We start from the raw sequence: 22,692 nt of genomic DNA, 5'->3' as shown, positions 1-22,692 counted from the left end.
CAGCCTGTCCAGGAAGACCTGGAGCTTGTGAGAACAACTCCTGCCACCTTCATCTGCTGGAGACAGAGAAATTCTGAAGGGACGCAGGTGGCACACTGTGTTAAGAGAGGGTGCCCTTCAAGGTTTTCTCTGTCTCCATCTGGTGGAAGGGAGGCAAAACCCAGCAGTTTGGACTGATCTGGGTACGCCTCATCTCTCAGTAATGCCATTTCAGCGCACCCCTAAAACCTCTACAGGATGGGAAGTCTGAAAATCTACCCAGCCAAGGCCGAGGATGAGCAAGCTCAACCATGGCTCCGTCCTAGTGGCGCCTCCCTATGGCAGTCAGCTTAAAGCAAGGGCCGGGAAATTCAATCTAGAGCTGGCTTCGGCCTGACTCTGGTGACTTAATGCACAATGTATGTCCTGCTCTGTCCCCCCCTCTCTGCACACTCTCCTCCTGTCTCACAACCCCCAGGCTCTCTCGGTCTCACTTTCACACACTTCCCTTTCTCTCCCCGACTCTCTGTTTCACCCGTGTCAGAAACTGCCAGCACCATTCAGGGATACATCTCATGGGCACAGGTTTATTTTAGACCACACAGACTGATACAAGGTTCAGAAAGGAATGAATAGGACGATTCGAACTCAGGAAGAAAGATGTCAGGGAGGACAGCCAAGTGCCAGGGAGCGGAGAGGGGTGTGTTACCTGAAGAATAAACACACAGAACACAAATTAATAACTTTATCCAAGGTGACATCACACTTAAACCCAGCTCCTTCCAATCCCAGTCCCAGCAGGAGCGCTGGGTGTGGGTGGGTGGAGTCACAGCTCCAGCAGTCTCAGGCTCTCCCAGCAGGAGGTGCTGTAGGGAATGGTGCAGGAGCGCTGGGTGTGGGGGAGTCACAGCTCCTGCAGTCCCAGCCTCTCCCAGCAGGAGGCCCTGCAGGGAATGGTGCAGGAGCACTGGGTGTGGGGGAGTCACAGCTCCTGCAGTCCCAGCCTCTCCCAGCAGGAGGCCCTGCAGGGAATGGTGCAGGAGCACTGGGTGTGGGGGAGTCACAGCTCCTGCAGTCCCAGCCTCTCCCAGCAGGAGGTGCTGTAGGGAATGGTGCAGGAGTGCTGGGTGTGGGGGGGGGGGAGTCACAGCTCCTGCAGTCCCAGCCTCTCCCAGCAGGAGGCGCTGTAGGGAATGGTTCAGGAGCGCTGGGTGTGGGGGAGTCACAGCTCCTGCAGTCCCAGCCTCTCCCAGTAGGAGGTGCTGTAGGGAATGGTGCAGGAGCGCTGGGTGTGGGGGGGGGAGGGGGAGTCACAGGTCCTGCAGTCCCAGCCTCTCCCAGCAGGAGACGCTGTAGGGAGTAGTGCATATAACCCTAAACAGTAGTGGACATTTAATTACTGTGTTGGTGCAGACCATCTCATGCTTGCCCAGTGCCTGGGACCTCGAATTTCTTTTTCCTGCCCTCCATGCCACTCAGGGCATCGACGTTCTTCCTCCAGTCTCCCACCTCACGGATATCCTGGGATTAAAGCGAGAGAAAGAGAGAAGCACAGCTGATCTCCGAGTCCCCACGTCACTCCTGCTCTCTGTGGGAGGGGGTGGCAGGGCTCTCCAACCTCTGAGGATCTCAAACACCGTCTGCGACCTCCCTCTCCACCCCCCCCCCCCGCCTGCCGAGGAGACAGAAGAAAGAGGGACACGTGCAGGAGAGGAAGCAGGGCAGAGGAGGAGGAGGGTGGGAGAGAAAAGTCAGGGGATTGGTAGATGGCGAGGAGGATGAGAGTCTATAACAGGCGTATTGCAGGGTCTAGTGGCAGTGTGCTTTCTGGAAAGTTCCTGTCCAGCTCCAAAGCTAAGTATCTGATATTACTGCCTGATATTTTTGGACTATCACCAAAAGGTCTCTGTGTTTGCATTGTGGGGGTGGCTTAGAGGATTGCTCAGGCTGCTGCACTGAAGGGCAGGTAGTGTGGAGTATTGATCTTGAATCTTAGCAGGGTGAAAAGAGAGGAATTAGAAAAATAAAAACAACAAAATAAAAATGTATATATATCCATAAGAATAAGCTCATTGTGCAGGGTGACTCAGTCATCAGAGGCACTAATATGGGAACTCTTTTCAAGGGGAACACTATAGTTAAAAGCCTTCCAGGATCATAGGCTGGTAGAAACGCTATTCAGATAATTTTGGTTAATAAATTCCTATCACTTTTCTCTGCTCCTAGTTGTACTTTTCCCTGTTTTACTGTAACTGTAATTGTTTTCGTTCAGCACCTGTTATTTATTTCTTTTACTGTAACTTTTATCACTCCCCCTGTTTATTGTAAACCGGCATGATGTGATACTCTCACGAATGCCGGTATAGAAAAAAACTAAAATAAATTAAATAAATAAATGCAATCAAAGAAGAAAGTAAGGACTCTAAAGTTGATATTATCATCCATCTGGGAACCGATGACCTTGCTAGAAACAACATCCAAGTGGTACAGAGAGATTTCCAGTCTCTGGCAAAGCAGATTAGTCACATGGCAAAGTCTATTGCCTTTTCAGAAGTTTTACCTGTTCCTGGAAAGGGGAAGGAAAGGCTAAGCCACATAGATAACGTCAATGCATGGCACAGAACTTGGTGTAAGGAGCAAAGTTTTGGATATATTGGGGGCTGGGGCCGTGTATGGAACAGTAAAAGGCTCTATATGTCCTATAGCTCTTGGCCGAACAGTAACTTCCCCTTAAAGGGCAAGGATCCCAGCTGGGCTTTTGAAGAAACATCCGCAGACCAGTTCCTGAGCCACAGGAGCCTGCGGGCAGAGACTACTGAAAACATAGTCCTGGCCTGAAGTACGAAGCAGATCATACAGCGCATCTGCACTGTAAGCGACCGCGGCCTCCAGCCGACCGGCCTGAACCGCATCTGCGTCCGAAAGGGATGCCGCCGACTGTAAGTACTGCACCCAGCGGAGGCTGGCTCTCAGCGCAAAACCGCTGCACGTGGCGGCACGGACCCCAGAGCTGACACGTCAAAAATCTTCTTTAGCTGCAATTCCAATTTGCGGTCCTGCAAATCCTTCAGGGCCAAGGCTCCCGTCACCGGGATAGTAGTCTTCATTGTCACTGCAGAGACTGCCGCATCCACCTTAGGCAGCTTGAGGAGGTCCAAAGCATCTTCCGGTAGGGGATATCATTTCTTCATAGCTCAGCTGACTTTCCAGCCTAAGTCTGGAGTGTCCCACTCCCGAAAGAACAGGTCAGTAACTGACATATGAAAGGGGAAAGAACGAGTCGGGCCCCTGAGATCCACGGCTCCCAGCCGCACGTGCTCCTGAGGAACCTCTATGCCTAATTCCTCCAGAATAGCGGGAATAAGTGGACCCAATTCATCCTTGCGGAACAAACGGACCACCTTCGGGTCATCTCCCTCGACCATCAGCGTGCCCGCCTGCTTGGAAGGCTGAGGCTGACTGTCCGGATCCACGTCCGGACCCCGAGGATCTAGGGGAGGGGCCTCCTCCCCATCAGAAGTCTCCGGAGACGAAGCGTCCGTGGGACAAGATACTGATCTGAGCGGCCGTTTAGGTTTCGCTGACCCCCCCCCCCCCGGGGGCCTTGGTATGCTTATGGGTCAAATTAACTCCTTTGCCCCCCTCTGAGGGCGCTGGGGCTGAACGAGCAGTCTTGCCACCATGCTTCCTAGTTGCCTTCCAGGCCTTAAAGGCCTTGTGAAGAAGTAAAATGAATTTGGAGGCGAACGAGGAGGAAGAATCTGAGTCCCCCCCCCCCCCTGGGCCCTCCTCTGACGAGTCCTCACGATCAGTCGGCCTAACGCCCCCGCCCGGGGGCTCCAGGCCGTGGCGATAGCGGTGGTGGGGAATTTCCCTCCCCCAAAGCAGCCTGCTCCTGTGCTGCAAAAAAACTTTTAAAATGGCTGCCGTTCCCGCACTCGGCGGGAACGGGTCTGCAGGCTGACGCGACCGATCGAGCCTCCCAGGCTCTCGGTGACTCCGGGAATCGGCGCCGCGGGAAACTGCATTTTCTGCCGTCCCCGGGGAGGCACTCGGAGCAAATCCCGGCTCGAGAGAGCCGCGCGCGAGCGCACTGCCACAGGCGCTTGTAGGCCGTCCCACGGGGCATGATGAACGGCGCCAAATAAGTAAAAGAATTGCAGCGGGGAACAGACGTGACAATTTGGCAGGCAGTCAGCGGTGGGGGAGAACGGAGAGGCCGTCAGACAAAAGGCAAACAAAAAAATGACCTGACAATCCCCTGGGAGGCTTAAAGTTTCTTAGTCCTTCTTATGCTAAGTTTTCTTCTTTTTCCTTATTAAACTAAGGTCTATATTTATAAAATATTCCTAGCTAATCCAGACTGAAGGGATTGCACCTCCACCATCTGCTGGAGACAGAGAAATACTGCCAAGCTCTAGGTGGCACCTCCGGCTATAGGGCAGAGTCCGTTCAAACCTCTCTGTCTCCATCTGCTGGAGGGGAGGCTAAACCCAGGAGTCTGGACTGATCCGGGTACGTACAGGGAACGCCTCTCCCCACCTTTACCTTTTCCCCATCCTCCTTCTTGGCCACCTTGACCTGCTTGAGGTTGGCCCTCAAGTCAGTGGAGACTTTGTGCTTGGTGCCCAGCAGTGCCCGCATCATGGCGTCGGCGGAGATCCGCACCCTCCGGAGCTGGGGGCGCTTGAATTTGCCCCGCAGGTCAAAAATCTTCTGGTTCAGGTCCTCGATCTGCAAAAAAAAAAGGGGGCCAGGGGTGGCAGTGGGTACGGGAAAGCGAGAGAGCAGGGAGGATGGGAGAAGGGGCAGGCGAGAGATGGAGGGATGAGGAAACGAGGAGTTACTCTTCCGTAAGTGCCGACGACCAGCTCTGCGTATTCTTACCGCGCCAGCCCTGGCTGTGCACCGCTAGCTGGCCACAGCTCAAACCCTCCCACGGCCCCTTGGCGTCCCCAGCTAGCTTAAAGTAACGAGGCACCGCTTTAAACACCTCAGCCCCGCTGGTTTCTTCTTCAGACGGGGCCAGGGGGGCACCTCCTTGGCTTCCGAAGCCGACATGGAGCACAGCTCTGGGATAACTCTTGCAACGGGCCCGACAGACGGGGCATCAGATTTTTATTCAGGGTGGATACCGGCTCTACGTGGCCGGATGTACTGTAAGAGCCCCTCTCTCCCTGCTCAGTTCCCCCTCGCATCATTGGGAAGAGGAGCCACTTGATTTCAAGGGTGTGGAGCTCAGAAACTAAGACCAACCAGGTCAACGCTGAACATTGCTGCTCCCACACTGTACTAAAGCGCCCCCTAGGGGGCCAGGGCGGAATTGAAAAGTCAGGCACCCATAGGCACGTTGGGGAGGGGGGGGGGTCCCTCCCTCTCCAGAAATAGTCAGCGAGGGAGGGAGGCCCCCCCACAGCTGCTCCCCCCCCCCCAGTTTTTCCCTTCCCCTCTGGAGATCAACCGGGGTGGGGCGAGAGGTCCTCTTCTGCCAGCCTGCAGAAACTGGAGAAACAACTTTAACAAAGCTTCGTGCGGGGCCTACGATGCAGCGTGCAGGTCAAAGGCCTCGTGGCGGCCTTGCCCCACATATGAGTTTCTGGCTAACAGGAAAGCCATGGGAGGTGGGGGCTGCCACAGGGCCTCTGACCTGCACGTTGCATCGTAGGCCCCGCACGAAGTTTCCGTAAAGTTGTTCGGACTGCAGAGGCCTGGCTAAAGATGACCGGGGGCAGATCTGGACGGCGGCAAGACCGTGGCGATGCTCTGATGCCAGAGGCAGTTGCCTAGGCCTAGATCTGGGCCTACTTACTCCAGCTCACAGACCTGATACAGAAGGCCATGCAACTGGGAGACCCTCCCTGTCCTTTCAGCAAGCAGTGCATGGATGTACCTCAGTGATGCTTTTGTTCACTTTTGCCTCCATGTCGTATCTCGCCTCGTCCACAATGTCAACCTGTGCATGCAGCTGCCTGCAGAGTTCCTGCAGGAGGAGCAAGAAGAAAGGACAGAGGTAGCACAAGGGGTTACAAGCGAACAAAGTCAGCATTTCTGTTCTGCATCAAACCCTACAGCCTAAAACCTGCTCAATGATCAAGTTCTCAAAGGATCCCCAGATCAGGACATTCCCTGCCCCCTAACACCAGGACACTGATAAACCTCCTCCTCCTATGAGACCCCCAGATCAGGACATTCCCTGCCCCCTAACACCAGGACACTGATAAACCTCCTCCTCCTATGAGACCCCCAGATCAGGACATTCCCTGCCCCCTAACACCAGGACACTGATAAACCTCCTCCTCCTATGAGACCCCCAGATCAGGACATTCCCTGCCCCTAACACCAGGACACTGATAAACCTCCTCCTCCTATGAGACCCCCAGATCAGGACATTCCCTGCCCCTAACACCAGGACACTGATAAACCTCCTCCTCCTATGAGACCCCCAGATCAGGACATTCCCTGCCCCTAACACCAGGACACTGATAAACCTCCTCCTCCTATGAGACCCCCAGATCAGGACATTCCCTGCCCCCTAACACCAGGACACTGATAAACCTCCTCCTCCTATGAGACCCCCAGATCAGGACATTCCCTGCCCCCTAACACCAGGACACTGATAAACCTCCTCCTCCTATGAGACCCCCAGATCAGGACATTCCCTACCCCTAACACCAGGACACTGATAAACCTCCTCCTCCTATGAGACCCCCAGATCAGGACATTCCCTGCCCCTAACACCAGGGCACTGATAAACCTCCTCCTCCTATGAGACCCCCAGATCAGGACATTCCCTGCCCCTAACACCAGGACACTGATAAACCTCCTCCTCCTATGAGACCCCCAGATCAGGACATTCCCTGCCCCCTAACACCAGGGCACTGATAAACCTCCTCCTCCTATGAGACCCCCAGATCAGGACATTCCCTGCCCCCTAACACCAGGACACTGATAAACCTCCTCCTCCCATGAGACCCCCAGATCAGGACATTCCCTGCCCCCTAACACCAGGACACTGATAAACCTCCTCCTCCCATGAGACCCCCAGATCAGGACATTCCCTGCCCCCTAACACCAGGACACTGATAAACCTCCTCCTCCCATGAGACCCCCAGATCAGGACATTCCCTGCCCCCTAACACCAGGACACTGATAAACCTCCGCCTCCCATGAGACCCCCAGATCAGGACATTCCCTGCCCCCTAACACCAGGACACTGATAAACCTCCTCCTCCCATGAGACCCCCAGATCAGGACATTCCCTGCCCCTAACACCAGGACACTGATAAAACTTCCTCCTCCTATGAGACCCCCAGATCATGACATTCCCTGCTCCTAACACCAGGACACTGATAAACCTCCTCCTCCTATGAGACCCCCAGATCAGGACATTCCCTGCCCCCTAACACCAGGACACTGATAAACCTCCTCCTCCTATGAGACCCCCAGATCAGGACATTCCCTGCCCCTAACACCAGGACACTGATAAACCTCCTCCTCCTATGAGACCCCCAGATCAGGACATTCCCTGCTCCTAACACCAGGACACTGATAAACCTCCTCCTCCTATGAGACCCCCAGATCAGGACATTCCCTGCCCCTAACACCAGGACACTGATAAACCTCCTCCTCCTATGAGACCCCCAGATCAGGACATTCCCTACCCTCTAACACCAGGACACTGATAAACCTCCTCCTCCTATGAGACCCCCAGATCAGGACATTCCCTGCTCCTAACACCAGGACACTGATAAACCTCCTCCTCCTATGAGACCCCCAGATCAGGACATTCCCTGCTCCTAACACCAGGACACTGATAAACCTCCTCCTCCTGAGATCCCCAGATCAGGACATTCCCTGCCCCTAACACCAGGACACTGATAAACCTCCTCCTCCTATGAGACCCCCAGATCAGGACATTCCCTGCCCCCTAACACCAGGACACTGATAAACCTCCTCCTCCTATGAGACCCCCAGATCAGGACATTCCCTACCCTCTAACACCAGGACACTGATAAACCTCCTCCTCCTATGAGACCCCCAGATCAGGACATTCCCTGCCCCTAACACCAGGACACTGATAAACCTCCTCCTCCTATGAGATCTCCAGATCAGGACATTCCCTGCCCCCTAACACCAGGACACTGATAAACCTCCTCCTCCTATGAGACCCCCAGATCAGGACATTCCCTGCCCCTAACACCAGGACACTGATAAACCTCCTCCTCCTATAGGATCCCCAGATCAGGACATTCCCTGCTCCTAACACCAGGACACTGATAAACCTCCTCCTCCTATGAGACCCCCAGATCAGGACATTCCCTGCTCCTAACACCAGGACACTGATAAACCTCCTCCTCCTATGAGACCCCCAGATCAGGACATTCCCTGCCCCTAACACCAGGACACTGATAAACCTCCTCCTCCTATAGGATCCCCAGATCAGGACATTCCCTGCTCCTAACACCAGGACACTGATAAACCTCCTCCTCCTATAAGACCCCCAGATCAGGACATTCCCTGCCCCCTAACACCAGGACACTGATAAACCTCCTCCTCCTATGAGACCCCCAGATCAGGACATTCCCTGCCCCCTAACACCAGGACACTGATAAACTTCCTCCTCCTATGAGACCCCCAGATCAGGACATTCCCTGCCCCCTAACACCAGGACACTGATAAACCTCCTCCTCCTATGAGACCCCCAGATCAGGACATTCCCTGCCCCCTAACACCAGGACACTGATAAACCTCCTCCTCCTATGAGACCCCCAGATCAGGACATTCCCTACCAGCTCCTACCTGCAGGTCAGAGAGAGAGAGTCCAGATAGCTGCAGGCTTTGGCAGTTCTCCAACAGGAAGAGCTCCTTCTCCTGAGCTCGCTCTTCTGCCTCCTTGTCCAGCTCATTCTTTGCAATCTGCAGCATCAGCGTCTGTAGTGGCATTGTGGGGGGGGGGGGGGGAGGCCATATAAAACAGAGACAGAGAGACATGCAACCCTCCAGCCCCCCCCACAGGCCGGGCGCTCGCACTGCGCTGTACTCAAGAAACCATTGCTGGTTCTGCCTGTGTAGTACAGGTACCTGTGTAAACAGGACATGCGCTGGGACTGAGGCAGCAGACCTGGGAGGTATTTACATGTATCCACCCCCTCCTTTCCCGACTTTGCTCCCGGGTCTGTCCCCCCCCCGAAAAAGCTTTGCTGCTTGAGCTATCTGAATGCCTGTCGTAGTCTGCCCGCCCTCTTCTCCTCTCGGGTATATGTACGTAGGGTCTTAAGTCTGATCTGGGAGGGCTTTGGCTGCAGACCCTGCAGCATTCTGGAAGCCGCACCTCTGAAAGGATGCAGGCAGGCCAGAGAAAGAAAGAGACTGCCAAACTCCCCGGCTGCGGTCTTCTCCCGATCGGCCGGGGGGCAGCCCTCTCACCTCCTGGCAGGAGGAGGGAATCCTAGTCATTGTGTAAGGTCCGGTGGGGTAGGAACAGACTCTGGGAGGTTGCCGCATTGCGAACAGCTCGCCCTTTGCTCCCTGCAGCGCAGAGGCAAAGGGCAGAGGGGCGAGGGGACCCAGAAGCAGGAGTTGGCGATACCCGCAGGCCGCGCGGGGAGCCGGGCCTGGGACAATCGAGGCTACAACTTCTCAGAAACCCAACCGGGTCGGCGCTGGATGGCAGTGGCTGGGTGCCTTCTGGCACAGGGGAGCGAGGTGGCCGGATGCTAAGGGCGAGTAGTGGCCTCCCTAGTTTTGGAAGCTGGCTAACTTATTCCAAATGGGGGAGGAATGTCTGATCATCTATCTAGAGTAGTAGAGAAGCCACGAGGATCCCCGATAAGAAGCAGTCGCACTCCGGCTGGCAGCTGGGATGTATCCTCAGCAGTGCGGACAGTCTTTTTCTGCTGTCTTTAACGACCTTAGCCTCTCAGAGGCCACAACCTCCAGAAGTGCAAACAGTACTCCAGCCAAGGCCTCACCAAGGCCCCCATACAAGAGTCTTATCACCTTGTATGTATTGTTTCTGCTTCTCCCCATGCACCTGACATTCCTCGGGCTCCGGTCCCCAGCTTTTTCAGGCAGTTTTGCTACCTCGCGACGATCGGACCCCATCACCCTGCAGTCTCTCTCCGGGCCAGCGTACACAACCTTCTGAAGGCCCATGCTGCTTCCTGGGATTTGCATCCCAGTTGCATAATTGCACTGGGGTTTGGTTTTGGGGTTTTTTTAGCATTACATCTTATTTGCCAAATTCCAGGCCAGCTTCCACAGCTCTGCCAAGGAGGCCCTTACCTTCAGCTGCAGCTTCCGGGAGGCTGAAATCTTGGGCTTCCTCTGTGCACAGAAACATCAGGCAGTACATTTTAGAAACATATTTCACAGCCCTGCAAGCACACACAGCCCCACCACAGGACAGGGACAGCACAGGCTGCAACAGTGCAAGCTTCACACACACACACACACACACACACACACACACACACACACTGCCCCACCACAGGACAGGGACAGCACAGGCTGCAACAGTGCAAGCTTCACACACACACACACACACACACACACACACACACACACACACACACACTGCCCCACCACAGGACAGGGACAGCACAGGCAGCGGCAGTGCAAGCTTCACACACACACACACACACACACACACACACACACTGCCCCACCACAGGACAGGGACAGCACAGGCAGCGGCAGTGCAAGCTTCACACACACACACACACACACACACACACACACTGCCCCACCACAGGACAGGGACAGCACAGGCAGCGGCAGTGCAAGCTTCACACACACACACACACACACACACACACACACACACACACACTGCCCCACCACAGGACAGGGACAGCACAGGCTGCAACAGTGCAAGCTTCACACACACACACACACACACACACACACACACACACACACACACTGCCCCACCACAGGACAGGGACAGCACAGGCTGCAACAGTGCAAGCTTCACACACACACACACACACACACACATACACATACACTGCCCCACCACAGGACAGGGACAGCACAGGCTGCAACAGTGCAAGCTTCACACACACACACACACACACACACTGCCCCACCACAGGAAAGGTACAGCACAGGCTGCAACAGTGCAAGCTTCACACACACACACACACACACACACACACACTGCCCCACCACAGGACAGGGACAGCACAGGCTGCAACAGTGCAAGCTTCACACACACACACACACACACACACACACACAGCCCCACCACAGGACAGGGACAGCACAGGCTGCAACAGTGCAAGCTTCACACACACACACACACACACACACACACACACACACACTGCCCCACCACAGGACAGGGACAGTACAGGCAGCGGCAGTGCAAGCTTCACACACACACACACACATACACATACACTGCCCCACCACAGGACAGGGACAGCACAGGCTGCAACAGTGCAAGCTTCACACACACACACACACACACACACATACACTGCCCCACCACAGGACAGGGACAGCACAGGCTGCAACAGTGCAAGCTTCACACACACACACACACACACACACATACACTGCCCCACCACAGGACAGGGACAGCACAGGCTGCAACAGTGCAAGCTTCACACACACACACACACACACACATACACTGCCCCACCACAGGACAGGGACAGCACAGGCTGCAACAGTGCAAGCTTCACACACACACACACACACACACACACATATACACTGCCCCACCACAGGACAGGGACAGCACAGGCAGCAACAGTGCAAGCTTCACACACACACACACACACACACACACACACATACACTGCCCCACCACAGGACAGGGACAGCACAGGCTGCAACAGTGCAAGCTTCACACACAGACACACACACACACACACACACACTGCCCCACCACAGGACAGGGACAGCACAGGCAGCGGCAGTGCAAGCTTCACACACACACACACACACACACACACATACACAGCCCCACCACAGGACAGGGACAGCACAGGCTGCAACAGTGCAAGCTTCACACACACACACACACACACTGCCCCACCACAGGACAGGGACAGCACAGGCTGCAACAGTGCAAGCTTCACACACACACACAGCCCCACCACAGGACAGGGACAGCACAGGCTGCAACAGTGCAAGCTTCACACACACACACACACACACACTGCCCCACCACAGGACAGGGACAGCACAGGCTGCAACAGTGCAAGCTTCACACACACACACACACACACACATACACTGCCCCACCACAGGACAGGGACAGCACAGGCAGCGGCAGTGCAAGCTTCACACACACACACACACACACACACACATACACTGCCCCACCACAGGACAGGGACAGCACAGGCAGCGGCAGTGCAAGCTTCACACACACACACACACACACACACATACACTGCCCCACCACAGGACAGGGACAGCACAGGCTGCAACAGTGCAAGCTTCACACACACACACACACACATACACTGCCCCACCACAGGACAGGGACAGCACAGGCAGCGGCAGTGCAAGCTTCACACACACACACACACACACACACACATACACTGCCCCACCACAGGACAGGGACAGCACAGGCAGCGGCAGTGCAAGCTTCACACACACACACACACACACACACACAGTCCCACCACAGGACAGGGACAGCACAGGCAGCGGCAGTGCAAGCTTCACACACACACACACACATACACACATACACTGCCCCACCACAGGACAGGGACAGCACAGGCAGCGGCAGTGCAAGCTTCACACACACACACACACATACACTGCCCCACCACAGGACAGGGACAGCACAGGCAGCGGCAGTGCAAGCTTCACACACACACACACACACACATACACTGCCCCACCACAGGACAGGGACAGCACAGGCAGCGGCAGTGCAAGCTTCACACACACACACACACACACACACACAGTCCCACCACAGGACAGGGACAGCACAGGCAGCTGTAGTGCAAGCTTCACACACACACACACACACACACACTGCCCCACCACAGGACAGGGACAGTACAGGCAGCGGCAGTGCAAGCTTCACACACACACACACACATACACTGCCCCACCACAGGACAGGGACAGCACAGGCAGCGGCAGTGCAAGCTTCACACACACACACACACACACACACAGTCCCACCACAGGACAGGGACAGCACAGGCAGCTGTAGTGCAAGCTTCACACACACACACACACACACACACAGCCCCACCACAGGACAGGGACAGCACAGGCTGCAACAGTGCAAGCTTCACACACACACACACACATACACTGCCCCACCACAGGACAGGGACAGCACAGGCAGCGGCAGTGCAAGCTTCACACACACACACACACACACACACACACATACACTGCCCCACCACAGGACAGGGACAGCACAGGCAGCGGCAGTGCAAGCTTCACACACACACACACACACACACATACACTGCCCCACCACAGGACAGGGACAGCACAGGCAGCGGCAGTGCAAGCTTCACACACACACACACACACACACACATACACTGCCCCACCACAGGACAGGGACAGCACAGGCAGCGGCAGTGCAAGCTTCACACACACACACACACACATACACTGCCCCACCACAGGACAGGGACAGCACAGGCAGCGGCAGTGCAAGCTTCACACACACACACACACACACACATACACTGCCCCACCACAGGACAGGGACAGCACAGGCAGCGGCAGTGCAAGCTTCACACACACACACACACACACACACATACACTGCCCCACCACAGGACAGGGACAGCACAGGCAGCGGCAGTGCAAGCTTCACACACACACACACACACACACACACATACACTGCCCCACCACAGGACAGGGACAGCACAGGCAGCGGCAGTGCAAGCTTCACACACACACACACACACACACACATACACTGCCCCACCACAGGACAGGGACAGCACAGGCAGCGGCAGTGCAAGCTTCACACACACACACACACACACAGTCCCACCACAGGACAGGGACAGCACAGGCAGCTGTAGTGCAAGCTTCACACACACACACACACACACACACACTGCCCCACCACAGGACAGGGACAGTACAGGCAGCGGCAGTGCAAGCTTCACACACACACACACACACACAGTCCCACCACAGGACAGGGACAGCACAGGCAGCGGCAGTGCAAGCTTCACACACACACACACACACACACACACATACACTGCCCCACCACAGGACAGGGACAGCACAGGCAGCGGCAGTGCAAGCTTCACACACACACACACACACACACACATACACTGCCCCACCACAGGACAGGGACAGCACAGGCAGCGGCAGTGCAAGCTTCACACACACACACACACACACACACATACACTGCCCCACCACAGGACAGGGACAGCACAGGCAGCGGCAGTGCAAGCTTCACACACACACACACACACACAGTCCCACCACAGGACAGGGACAGCACAGGCAGCTGTAGTGCAAGCTTCACACACACACACACACACACACACACACACAGTCCCACCACAGGACAGGGACAGCACAGGCAGCTGTAGTGCAAGCTTCACACACACACACACACACACACACACTGCCCCACCACAGGACAGGGACAGTACAGGCAGCGGCAGTGCAAGCTTCACACACACACACACACACAGCCCCACCACAGGACAGGGACAGTACAGGCAGCGGCAGTGCAAGCTTCACACACACACACTGCCCCACCACAGGACAGGGATAGCACAGGCACCTGTAGTGCAAGCTTCACACACACACACACACACACACACACACACACACACACACACACACACTGCCCCACCACAGGACAGGGACAGCACAGGCTGCAACAGTGCAAGCTTCACACACACACACATACACTGCCCCACCACAGGACAGGGACAGTACAGGCAGCGGCAGTGCAAGCTTCACACACACACACTGCCCCACCACAGGACAGGGACAGTACAGGCAGCGGCAGTGCAAGCTTCACACACACACACTGCCCCACCACAGGACAGGGACAGTACAGGCAGCGGCAGTGCAAGCTTCACACACACACACACACACACACTGCCCCACCACAGGACAGGGACAGTACAGGCAGCGGCAGTGCAAGCTTCACACACACACACACACACACACACAGCCCCACCACAGGACAGGGACAGTACAGGCAGCGGCAGTGCAAGCTTCACACACACACACTGCCCCACCACAGGACAGGGATAGCACAGGCACCTGTAGTGCAAGCTTCACACACACACACACACACTGCCCCACCACAGGACAGGGACAGTACAGGCAGCGGCAGTGCAAGCTTCACACACACACACACACACACACACACACACACTGCCCCACCACAGGACAGGGACAGTACAGGCAGCGGCAGTGCAAGCTTCACACACACACACTGCCCCACCACAGGACAGGGACAGTACAGGCAGCGGCAGTGCAAGCTTCACACACACACACACACACACACTGCCCCACCACAGGACAGGGACAGTACAGGCAGCGGCAGTGCAAGCTTCACACACACACACACACACACTGCCCCACCACAGGACAGGGACAGCACAGGCAGCGGCAGTGCAAGCTTCACACACTCTCTCTCTCTCTCTCACACACACACACACACACACACACACACACACAGCCCCACCACAGGACAGGTATCTTTTCCTCCCCTTTCCCTGCAACATGGTGGAAAGCTGCTTGCTCCAGTCAACACCACCCTTGCCCTCTCCTCACCTTCTCCATGGGTTCCGTGGCATAGGAGCGGTAGTTGGCGGAGGAGCGCCTGCGGATAGGGGGCACTGCCGCAGGAGGGGGCGGCGGAGGCGGAGCCAACTTAGGCGGTTCTGGTTCTTCTTCTTCCTCTTCTTCCACAACCTCTTCTTCCTCCTCCTCCTCCTCCACATGCTCTTCCTCCTCATACTGCAAATTAAGCCACCATTGAGACATTACCCCCTCCCCCTCCAGATCCCAATTTGGATTCCTCAGGTCCAGGTTTAAGTTTCATGCAAGAGAGAAATTTACGGATCCAGGCACAAGGGCCTCTGAGCAAAGGTTTGTACAATTGGTTCCCGGAAGTTGGATCCTGGGGGCACAGACCGCAGCTCTCTTGAGAACGGCCCCAGCAGGCTGCTTGGCACTTTGGGGGGTTTTTCTCTCTGGTCCTGCTGCCTGGCCTCGGACATTTTATTATTCGGCAGCGTGGTCAGGCTCATCCCGAGCAGCGTCGGGAAGACGACGACAACCCAGTAAACTCAGTAAGACAAGAGGGGCATGCATAATATACTCACCATCACGTCTTCCCTGTGGGAAGAGAGAGAGAAAAGCGGGATCAGGAGTTGGCAGCGCATGGAGGAAGGGGGCTGTCGGCCCGGGCTCTTGGAGTCTTCCATTTCCGGTTCCTGGTGACAGTGGGTGTCTCCAGGGCCTGCACCCCGCTATCCCCAATTTACCTATTAGTGGCAGCTCCGGCCGTGGTGGCTCTCCCTCTCTGGGCCGCCGTGCTGATGGGGGTTTTGGCGCTCTTGAAATGTTGGCGCACTCGGCGACTGGCCTAGATCGCTTCACGGAAGCGCCGGCCCTGGATGTCTTTGCGGTGGTGGTGGTGGTGGTCACCTGTCTCGCCCTAGCTTCCCGGGAAGCAGTGCTGGAGAAATGGGGAGGGGGGGGGGAGATCTGTACATGACGGGGGGGGGGGGTGCTAGGATCGAAGGCACTGCCAGGGAATATGCTGCCAGCAGAGGCAGCACCCCCCCCTCCTCCCCCTCAAACCCCTTTTAAGGTGCCCTGGCTGAGGGGGGCGACCCTATAAGGACAGTAGAAAACCCAGGGGATAAGCCCCGATCTCCTCCTCCTCCTCACTGCAGGGAACGGGCCCCCATCCCCACCAGAGAACAGATTTAACTCGTCGCTCAGAACATTCTGATCTGGGGAGGGGCGGGGGGGGGGGGGGTGATAGCCACAGGCACGGCGAATCGGGCCATTACGTGGAGCTGAAGAACAGCAGGGACTGGAAGCGGGTTGAAGCCGAGACGGGCCGATGGCGTCTTCCTTGGTTGTCGCGGGCGGGCGCATACTTACTCATCGGCCATGGTAAGGCGACGCCTGCACTAGGAAGACCTGGGGGGGGGGGGGGGGGGAGAAAGAGAAATAAGGAGACAGAGAAAGGCTGCATCTCTCCAGCGCTGGCATTCAGCAGCGAGCAGGCACCGTGGCCGAGCACTAGGTGGCGCTATAGAAGCTCACCCAGAGTTCCCCAAGGCCAGGGACCAGGGGGGCTTCCTTTCCATTAAACCAGGGCCACCTAATCCTGGGGACTCCCACGGCCAAGGGGGAGGGGCTTTCATGATATCCGCAATGAATATGCATGAGATCAAGCTGCATATGTTGGAGACTCAGTGTATGCCAGCGTACCTCATGCATATGTAACCCCCTGCAACACCGATCTCCAGCCAAATCTCTAGTGCCCAGGACCTGACTTAAGGCCCCCCCCCCCTCACACACATTTATTGTCTCTCTCCTGGGGGGGGGGGGGTCACCAGAGCAGCTTTGAAAGAGCTGGGACTGGAGGGCGAGGTGGGAGGAGAGCAGATGTTAGGCGTGGGGGTCCTGCCACCTCTTTCCGGGTGGGCATGGATTGGTCCTCGCTGCATGCACTGGGGGAAGAGGGTCAGCCTGTTACGCTCGACCTGGCGGCGACCCTACGTCCTGCCATGGCAGGCGATTATTCTGCCTGTGTTGGGCGCAGTCAGGACAGGGCAATCAGGCGTTGGCTGGCAGGGGCCTTGCAGAGCATTGGGGGATGTAACATTCCAGTCGCCGCACCGCGACCTTCGAGCACCACACTTCCTAAAACTGAAAAATCGTTGAAGGGGCTCAGGGTTACAGCATCCCCCTCCGTCTGGGCAACCTGCAGGGCAGCAGTAGCGCAGGGGGTCCCGGGTAACAGAGGTGAACTGCGATGGACTCTCGCCCTTACCCGAGCGAAGGTGTGCGTGGAGGGCTGGGGACAGGGATTCCTCCATGCTCTCTCCTCCTTCCTGTGTTGGCCATGTTGGGGACTGGGACAGAGAAGCCTGTGAGGCAGGAGCCGCCAAGGACATGATTCACCGACAGCTGCTAAATATAAGCTCCCTTATCACTGGGCGCATGGTGGGGATCAAAAGACAGCCCTGTCCTTCAACACCACCCGCGCTGGGCCTCTCCCGCACTCACTTCCAGTTCTCCCGCCTCTCTCGGGCCCTTCTAGTCCCTGTCTTCCAGACTCCCCCCTCCAGCCCCCCCACCTCTCAGGCCGATACAGTACAGTGCGCTCCGGCGGAGCGCACTATTAACCCGCATTTGGACGCGCTAGCTTTACCCCTTATTCAGTAAGGGGTAATAGCGCCTCGAAAACGCGCATCCCCCCCCTCCCCCCAAAACTAAAAGCACCCGCAACATGCAAATGCACGTTGATGGCCCTATTAGTTATTCCCGCGCGATGCAGAAAGTAAAATGTGCAGCCAAGCCGCACATTTTACTTTCAGAAATTAGCGCCTACCCAAAGGTAGGCGTTAATTTCTGCCGGCGCCGGGGAAGTGCACAGAAAAGCAGAAAAAACTGCTTTTCTGTGCACCCTCCGACTTATTATCATAGCGATAGTAAGTCGGAGGTCCCAAAAATAAAAAAAAGTAAAATCTGCCTGCAGCCTGCGGGTCGGAAGACGGACGCTCAATTTTGCCGGCGTCCGGTTTCTGAACCCGTGGCCGTCAGCGGGTTTGAGAACAGACGCCGGAAAAATTGAGCGTCGGCTGTCAAACCCGCCGACAGCCGCCGCTCCTGTCCAAAAAGGAGGTGCTAGGGACGCGCTAGTGTCCCTAGCACCTCCTTATTACTGCAGGCCCTCATTTGCATAGGCCACCCTCCTGAATCGCACACCCAGGAGAGTGGCCTGTGCGCTCGCCGGCTCTTCCGCCCGTTTTTCGGTATCGGCCTGTCTGCTGGGTCTCTCCAGCCCCCAGCTCTGACTGTGGGGAATGGCACCCCAAAAAAAAAGAACTCCAAGACAAGAAGGAGCCCCACCAGGACCATTCAGGGTGGGCAGATCAAAGTTATACCCTCTATGCAGCTTTCAGATCGGTGCTGAAGCTTTGCTGATGGAGGTGGCGATGACCTTTGATAGATACAAGAAAACAGACGCCAGCAACATGCAGAGAGCGCAGGGGCTGAAAAATCGAGCTCTGGAGGACGTCCAATGGGTGTGGTTTTGCCCTTCACTCTCAAACCTCCTGCACTGTGCTCTCCGCCTCTTGCTGGAGACTGTGTTTCAGCACCTCCTGTCACATAACTCAGACAAGGACTGGTACAGAGATAAGACTCCAGGAAAAATGCATGGGCAGCCCTGGAAGAGCGCCCATGGCGGTACTAGAGGCATCTCAGGCTCACAGGTTGGGAGGAGGGCGGGTACCCAAGGAATAACTGCACAGGACCCGACTCTCCGTTTGGGGGGGGGGGGGGGTGTTCTGGTTTTCTAACAGACTTCAAGCAGCAAAACTCAAGGCCCTGAGTCACCGGGGGACTAAACAGAAAAACAGCATTGGGAGGCCCTGGGGCAAAGCCAGGAATTGCTACCGGCCTCCTTCCCACTTTCATTTCATATCTGCAACCCAAAAGAATTCTGCTGCGAGGAGCCATCAGCGTCAGAGGGACAGAGGGGGATAAAACATGGGGTAGACTGGGGTGACACCATGTCCAGGGGTGGGGGGAAGGTCAGCTTACAGCGCCCGGGTCAGGTCCCCAGTGACACCACGAACCCAGGTGAGGAAATGTCAGCTTACAGCCCCTGGGTCAGGACCCCAGTGACACCACATCCAGGAGAGGGGAAAGGCCAGCTTACAGCCCCCGGGTCAGGTCCCCAGTGACACCACATCCAGGAGAGGGGAAAGGTCGGCTTACAGCCCCCGGGTCAGGTCCCCAGAGACACCACATCCAGGAGAGGGGAAAGGCCAGCTTACAGCCCCCGGGTCAGGTCCCCAGTGACACCACATCCAGGAGAGGGGAAAGGCCGGCTTACAGCACCCGGGTCAGGTCCCCAGTGACACCACGTCCAGGAGAGGGGAAAGGTCGGCTTACAGCACCCGGGTCAGGTCCCCAGTGACACCACGTCCAGGAGAGGGGAAAGGTCGGCTTACAGCACCCGGGTCAGGTCCCCAGTGACACCACGTCCAGGAGAGGGGAAAGGTCGGCTTACAGCACCTGGGTCAGGTCCCCAGTGACACCACATCCCGGGGGAGTGGAGAGGAAAGGCAAGCTTGCAGTACCTGTGTCTGGTGCGCTGGAAGAGGCTGGAGAATGTCTCGACTCCACAGCAGCTGTGAAGAGCCTGCAGCAGCCCGGCTCCAGGAGTTAAAAGGAGCTGCCTGAAAAAGCCCCTGACCTTATAAGGAGGGAGGAGATAACAGCAGCCAGGGGACCGTTATCAGACAGAGCGTGACCCTCCTTAGCTAGGCACATCTCGTTAAAGGGGACTACATCACGCAGTGCGCAGAACTGTACGGCTGAAGTTACAGCCTCAGTCTCGGCCTGGTCCACAGTTCGATGGTTTCAGAACTACTTGCTCGCCTTCGATTTCCTGCCTCGTCCTCTTCAGTCTTTGCTCTCTAGCTCTGCGTCTTTAACCTTCCTTCATTCTCCCTGCGTTTGTGTCTTCCCTTCACTCTCTCTTAGAAAAAAAAAAACAACACTTCCTCTTCCCATAACTCAACAAGGCACAAAGAGAAGCAACAGGCAGAAAAGTTCCAGACAGTTTCCAAATGATATGAAAATAAATTTAATTCCAATCTCAACTTTTTTACACGACTCAAATGTTCCAAAGTGCTGTCCAGCTTCCGAATCCAGTTAGGAGATTTCCACAACATGAAGCAGCAGCAACAGTGCCAACTTCCAATTCTTTACATGTGAGTGCCTGCGCACAGCTGACTGTAGCTACAGATGGATTTTGACCTGGATTGGAAGAGGCACCGAAGGGCCCCCTTCCAAAAGGGCTGCACCAGGGGATGAGCGACTCTGCTCTCCATCAGGTAGGCAGAAGATGTTGTTCCAGATCAGTCCAGCCTCCTGGGATTTGCCTCCCTGCCAGCAGATGGAGACAGAGAGAGTTTCGCTGACCCTGTACATAATCCAATATGCCACCTGCTGTCCCCCAGTATTTTTCTGGCTCCAGCAGATTGTAGATGCTGCAAAACCTGCAGTTTGGAAAAAAAATAATCTGAAAAGCAGAATATTCCTTAATCCTCCCGGGGGTTATGAGGTCTTGGTGGTGCCAACCCTCCCCCTGGATTGGAGGCAGATGAGCAGGTGGTTAGTGACCCTTCGATAGCTCGGTCCTGGAGGTCTGTGGGGTGGACATCTGGTGGTCCAGATCCCTCAGCCCACATCGGACAGTGTGGTGATCTGCTGCCAACTCTGCACACCGAGCCCAGCAGGAGCACAGAAGTATCCTCTTAAGTTGATTTCCTTGTGCTGCTTGTTAAAGTTTAAAAAAAAGAAGGGCACTTTGTTTTCTGCAGTTGTTTGGGCGTGCAGGGCTGGTAGCTAGCAGATCGTCCGAAGCAGGAAAAGGTCAGGTCTCCCGGGCCACATGGCAGCGTGAGATGCACGGCTTCGGACCCCGTGGTCGGGATAATGGCACGCGGCAGTTCATGCTGTGCCTGCGGGAGCTTGCAGTCACGCCTAAACATACAAGACTTGTGTTCCGGGTGTGCTTCAGGTGGGGAAGGCATGTGAGCAGTGCTCTCCTCTTGGTCTAAGCCTACTTCTTCGGCGCAGACAGCCAGGCCTGCCTCGGGGAGTTCTCACAGTGCGGGAATAGCAGCCATGTTGGATTCTGCCACGCAGCTGTCTGCTTCACTGGGAGAGGCTGGGGGTTCCCCTCCACCTCTGTCTCCAGCTGTGGCAGGCACAAGGATGGACCAGGGGAATTCAGATAGGGAGGATTTCCCTCTGAATCATGAAGGCTCTGATGAAGTTGATTTTCTCAGGATCAGGACTTGGATGAGTCCCAGGCCTTTTCTTCAGAGTTTGTTCTCTTCATGAACAAGGCCTTTTTGGCCAAGAAAGCATCCGGGGGTCACTTTTCTTCTTGATCTTGGTCCTCCCTTGACAGAGTTTGGCATATGTTCTGGGCCTTTCCTTGCAGGCTTGTGGTCCAAAGGACAACACTGCTGAGTCTGAGGATCCGTATGCAGTTTCTGGGGATGGAAGAGTTGCAGAAGACTCCTGACCTGGCGGGAGACCCAGAAAAGGTTCACATGGTAGAAGAGAATGATCCCAAGGTGATGCGTCTCTTTCGCAGAGAGGAGCTCTGGCCATTGATTCTACAGGTCCTTCAGGAGCTAGGGATCAAGATGACGCACGAGTCGTTCAACCTGGATGGTGCAGAGCCCATGTTAGACTGTTTGAGTGGTCCAGCGAAGGCCTTTCCTTTTCACAAGTCAGTAAAGATGCTAGTAGTTCTGGAGTGGGACACTCCAAAGTCCGGCCTGAGAGTTGGCTGATCTATGGCCAAGCTTTATCTGTTACTGGAGGAAACACTGGAGGTTTTAGCTCTTTCCAAGGTAAAGGGAAGAGCTTTGCTTTTGTCGGTGGTCACCAAGATGACCACTATTCCTGTAGTCAGCTTGGCCGCTGCTTTAAGGGATGTGC

At 55.9% G+C, this 22,692-nt stretch overlaps 1 protein-coding gene across 4 annotated transcripts; it reads right to left on the bottom strand.

Annotated features, from left to right (window-relative positions):
- Positions 1-546: 546 nt before the first annotated feature.
- On the bottom strand, positions 547-20,453 carry TNNI3 (troponin I3, cardiac type). Of its 4 annotated transcripts, none has more exons than XM_029584833.1 (10): positions 20,310-20,378; positions 17,092-17,130; positions 16,302-16,314; positions 15,748-15,933; positions 10,264-10,305; positions 8,779-8,910; positions 5,870-5,959; positions 4,528-4,713; positions 1,380-1,500; positions 547-688 (listed from the first exon to the last, which is right to left on the bottom strand). In XM_029584833.1, exons 2-9 carry the CDS (start codon positions 17,100-17,102, stop codon positions 1,399-1,401), a joined length of 762 nt encoding a protein of 253 aa, XP_029440693.1. In that variant the 5' UTR covers positions 17,103-17,130; positions 20,310-20,378; the 3' UTR covers positions 547-688; positions 1,380-1,398. The 4 variants fall into 4 exon arrangements, with proteins under 4 accessions (XP_029440693.1, XP_029440692.1, XP_029440691.1 ...); XM_029584832.1 differs by lacking the exon at positions 20,310-20,378 and adding an exon at positions 17,990-18,205 and having other exon boundaries at positions 1,395-1,500; positions 16,998-17,130; XM_029584831.1 differs by lacking the exon at positions 20,310-20,378 and adding an exon at positions 17,990-18,197 and having other exon boundaries at positions 16,998-17,130.
- Positions 20,454-22,692: the final 2,239 nt, after the last annotated feature.

The sequence above is a fragment of the Rhinatrema bivittatum genome, chromosome 19 (genome assembly GCF_901001135.1).
Source record: "Rhinatrema bivittatum chromosome 19, aRhiBiv1.1, whole genome shotgun sequence".
Lineage (NCBI taxonomy): Eukaryota > Metazoa > Chordata > Amphibia > Gymnophiona > Rhinatrematidae > Rhinatrema > Rhinatrema bivittatum.
The sequence above is the reverse complement of the archived record's forward strand: the minus strand, read 5'-3'. Positions and strand labels throughout refer to the sequence as shown.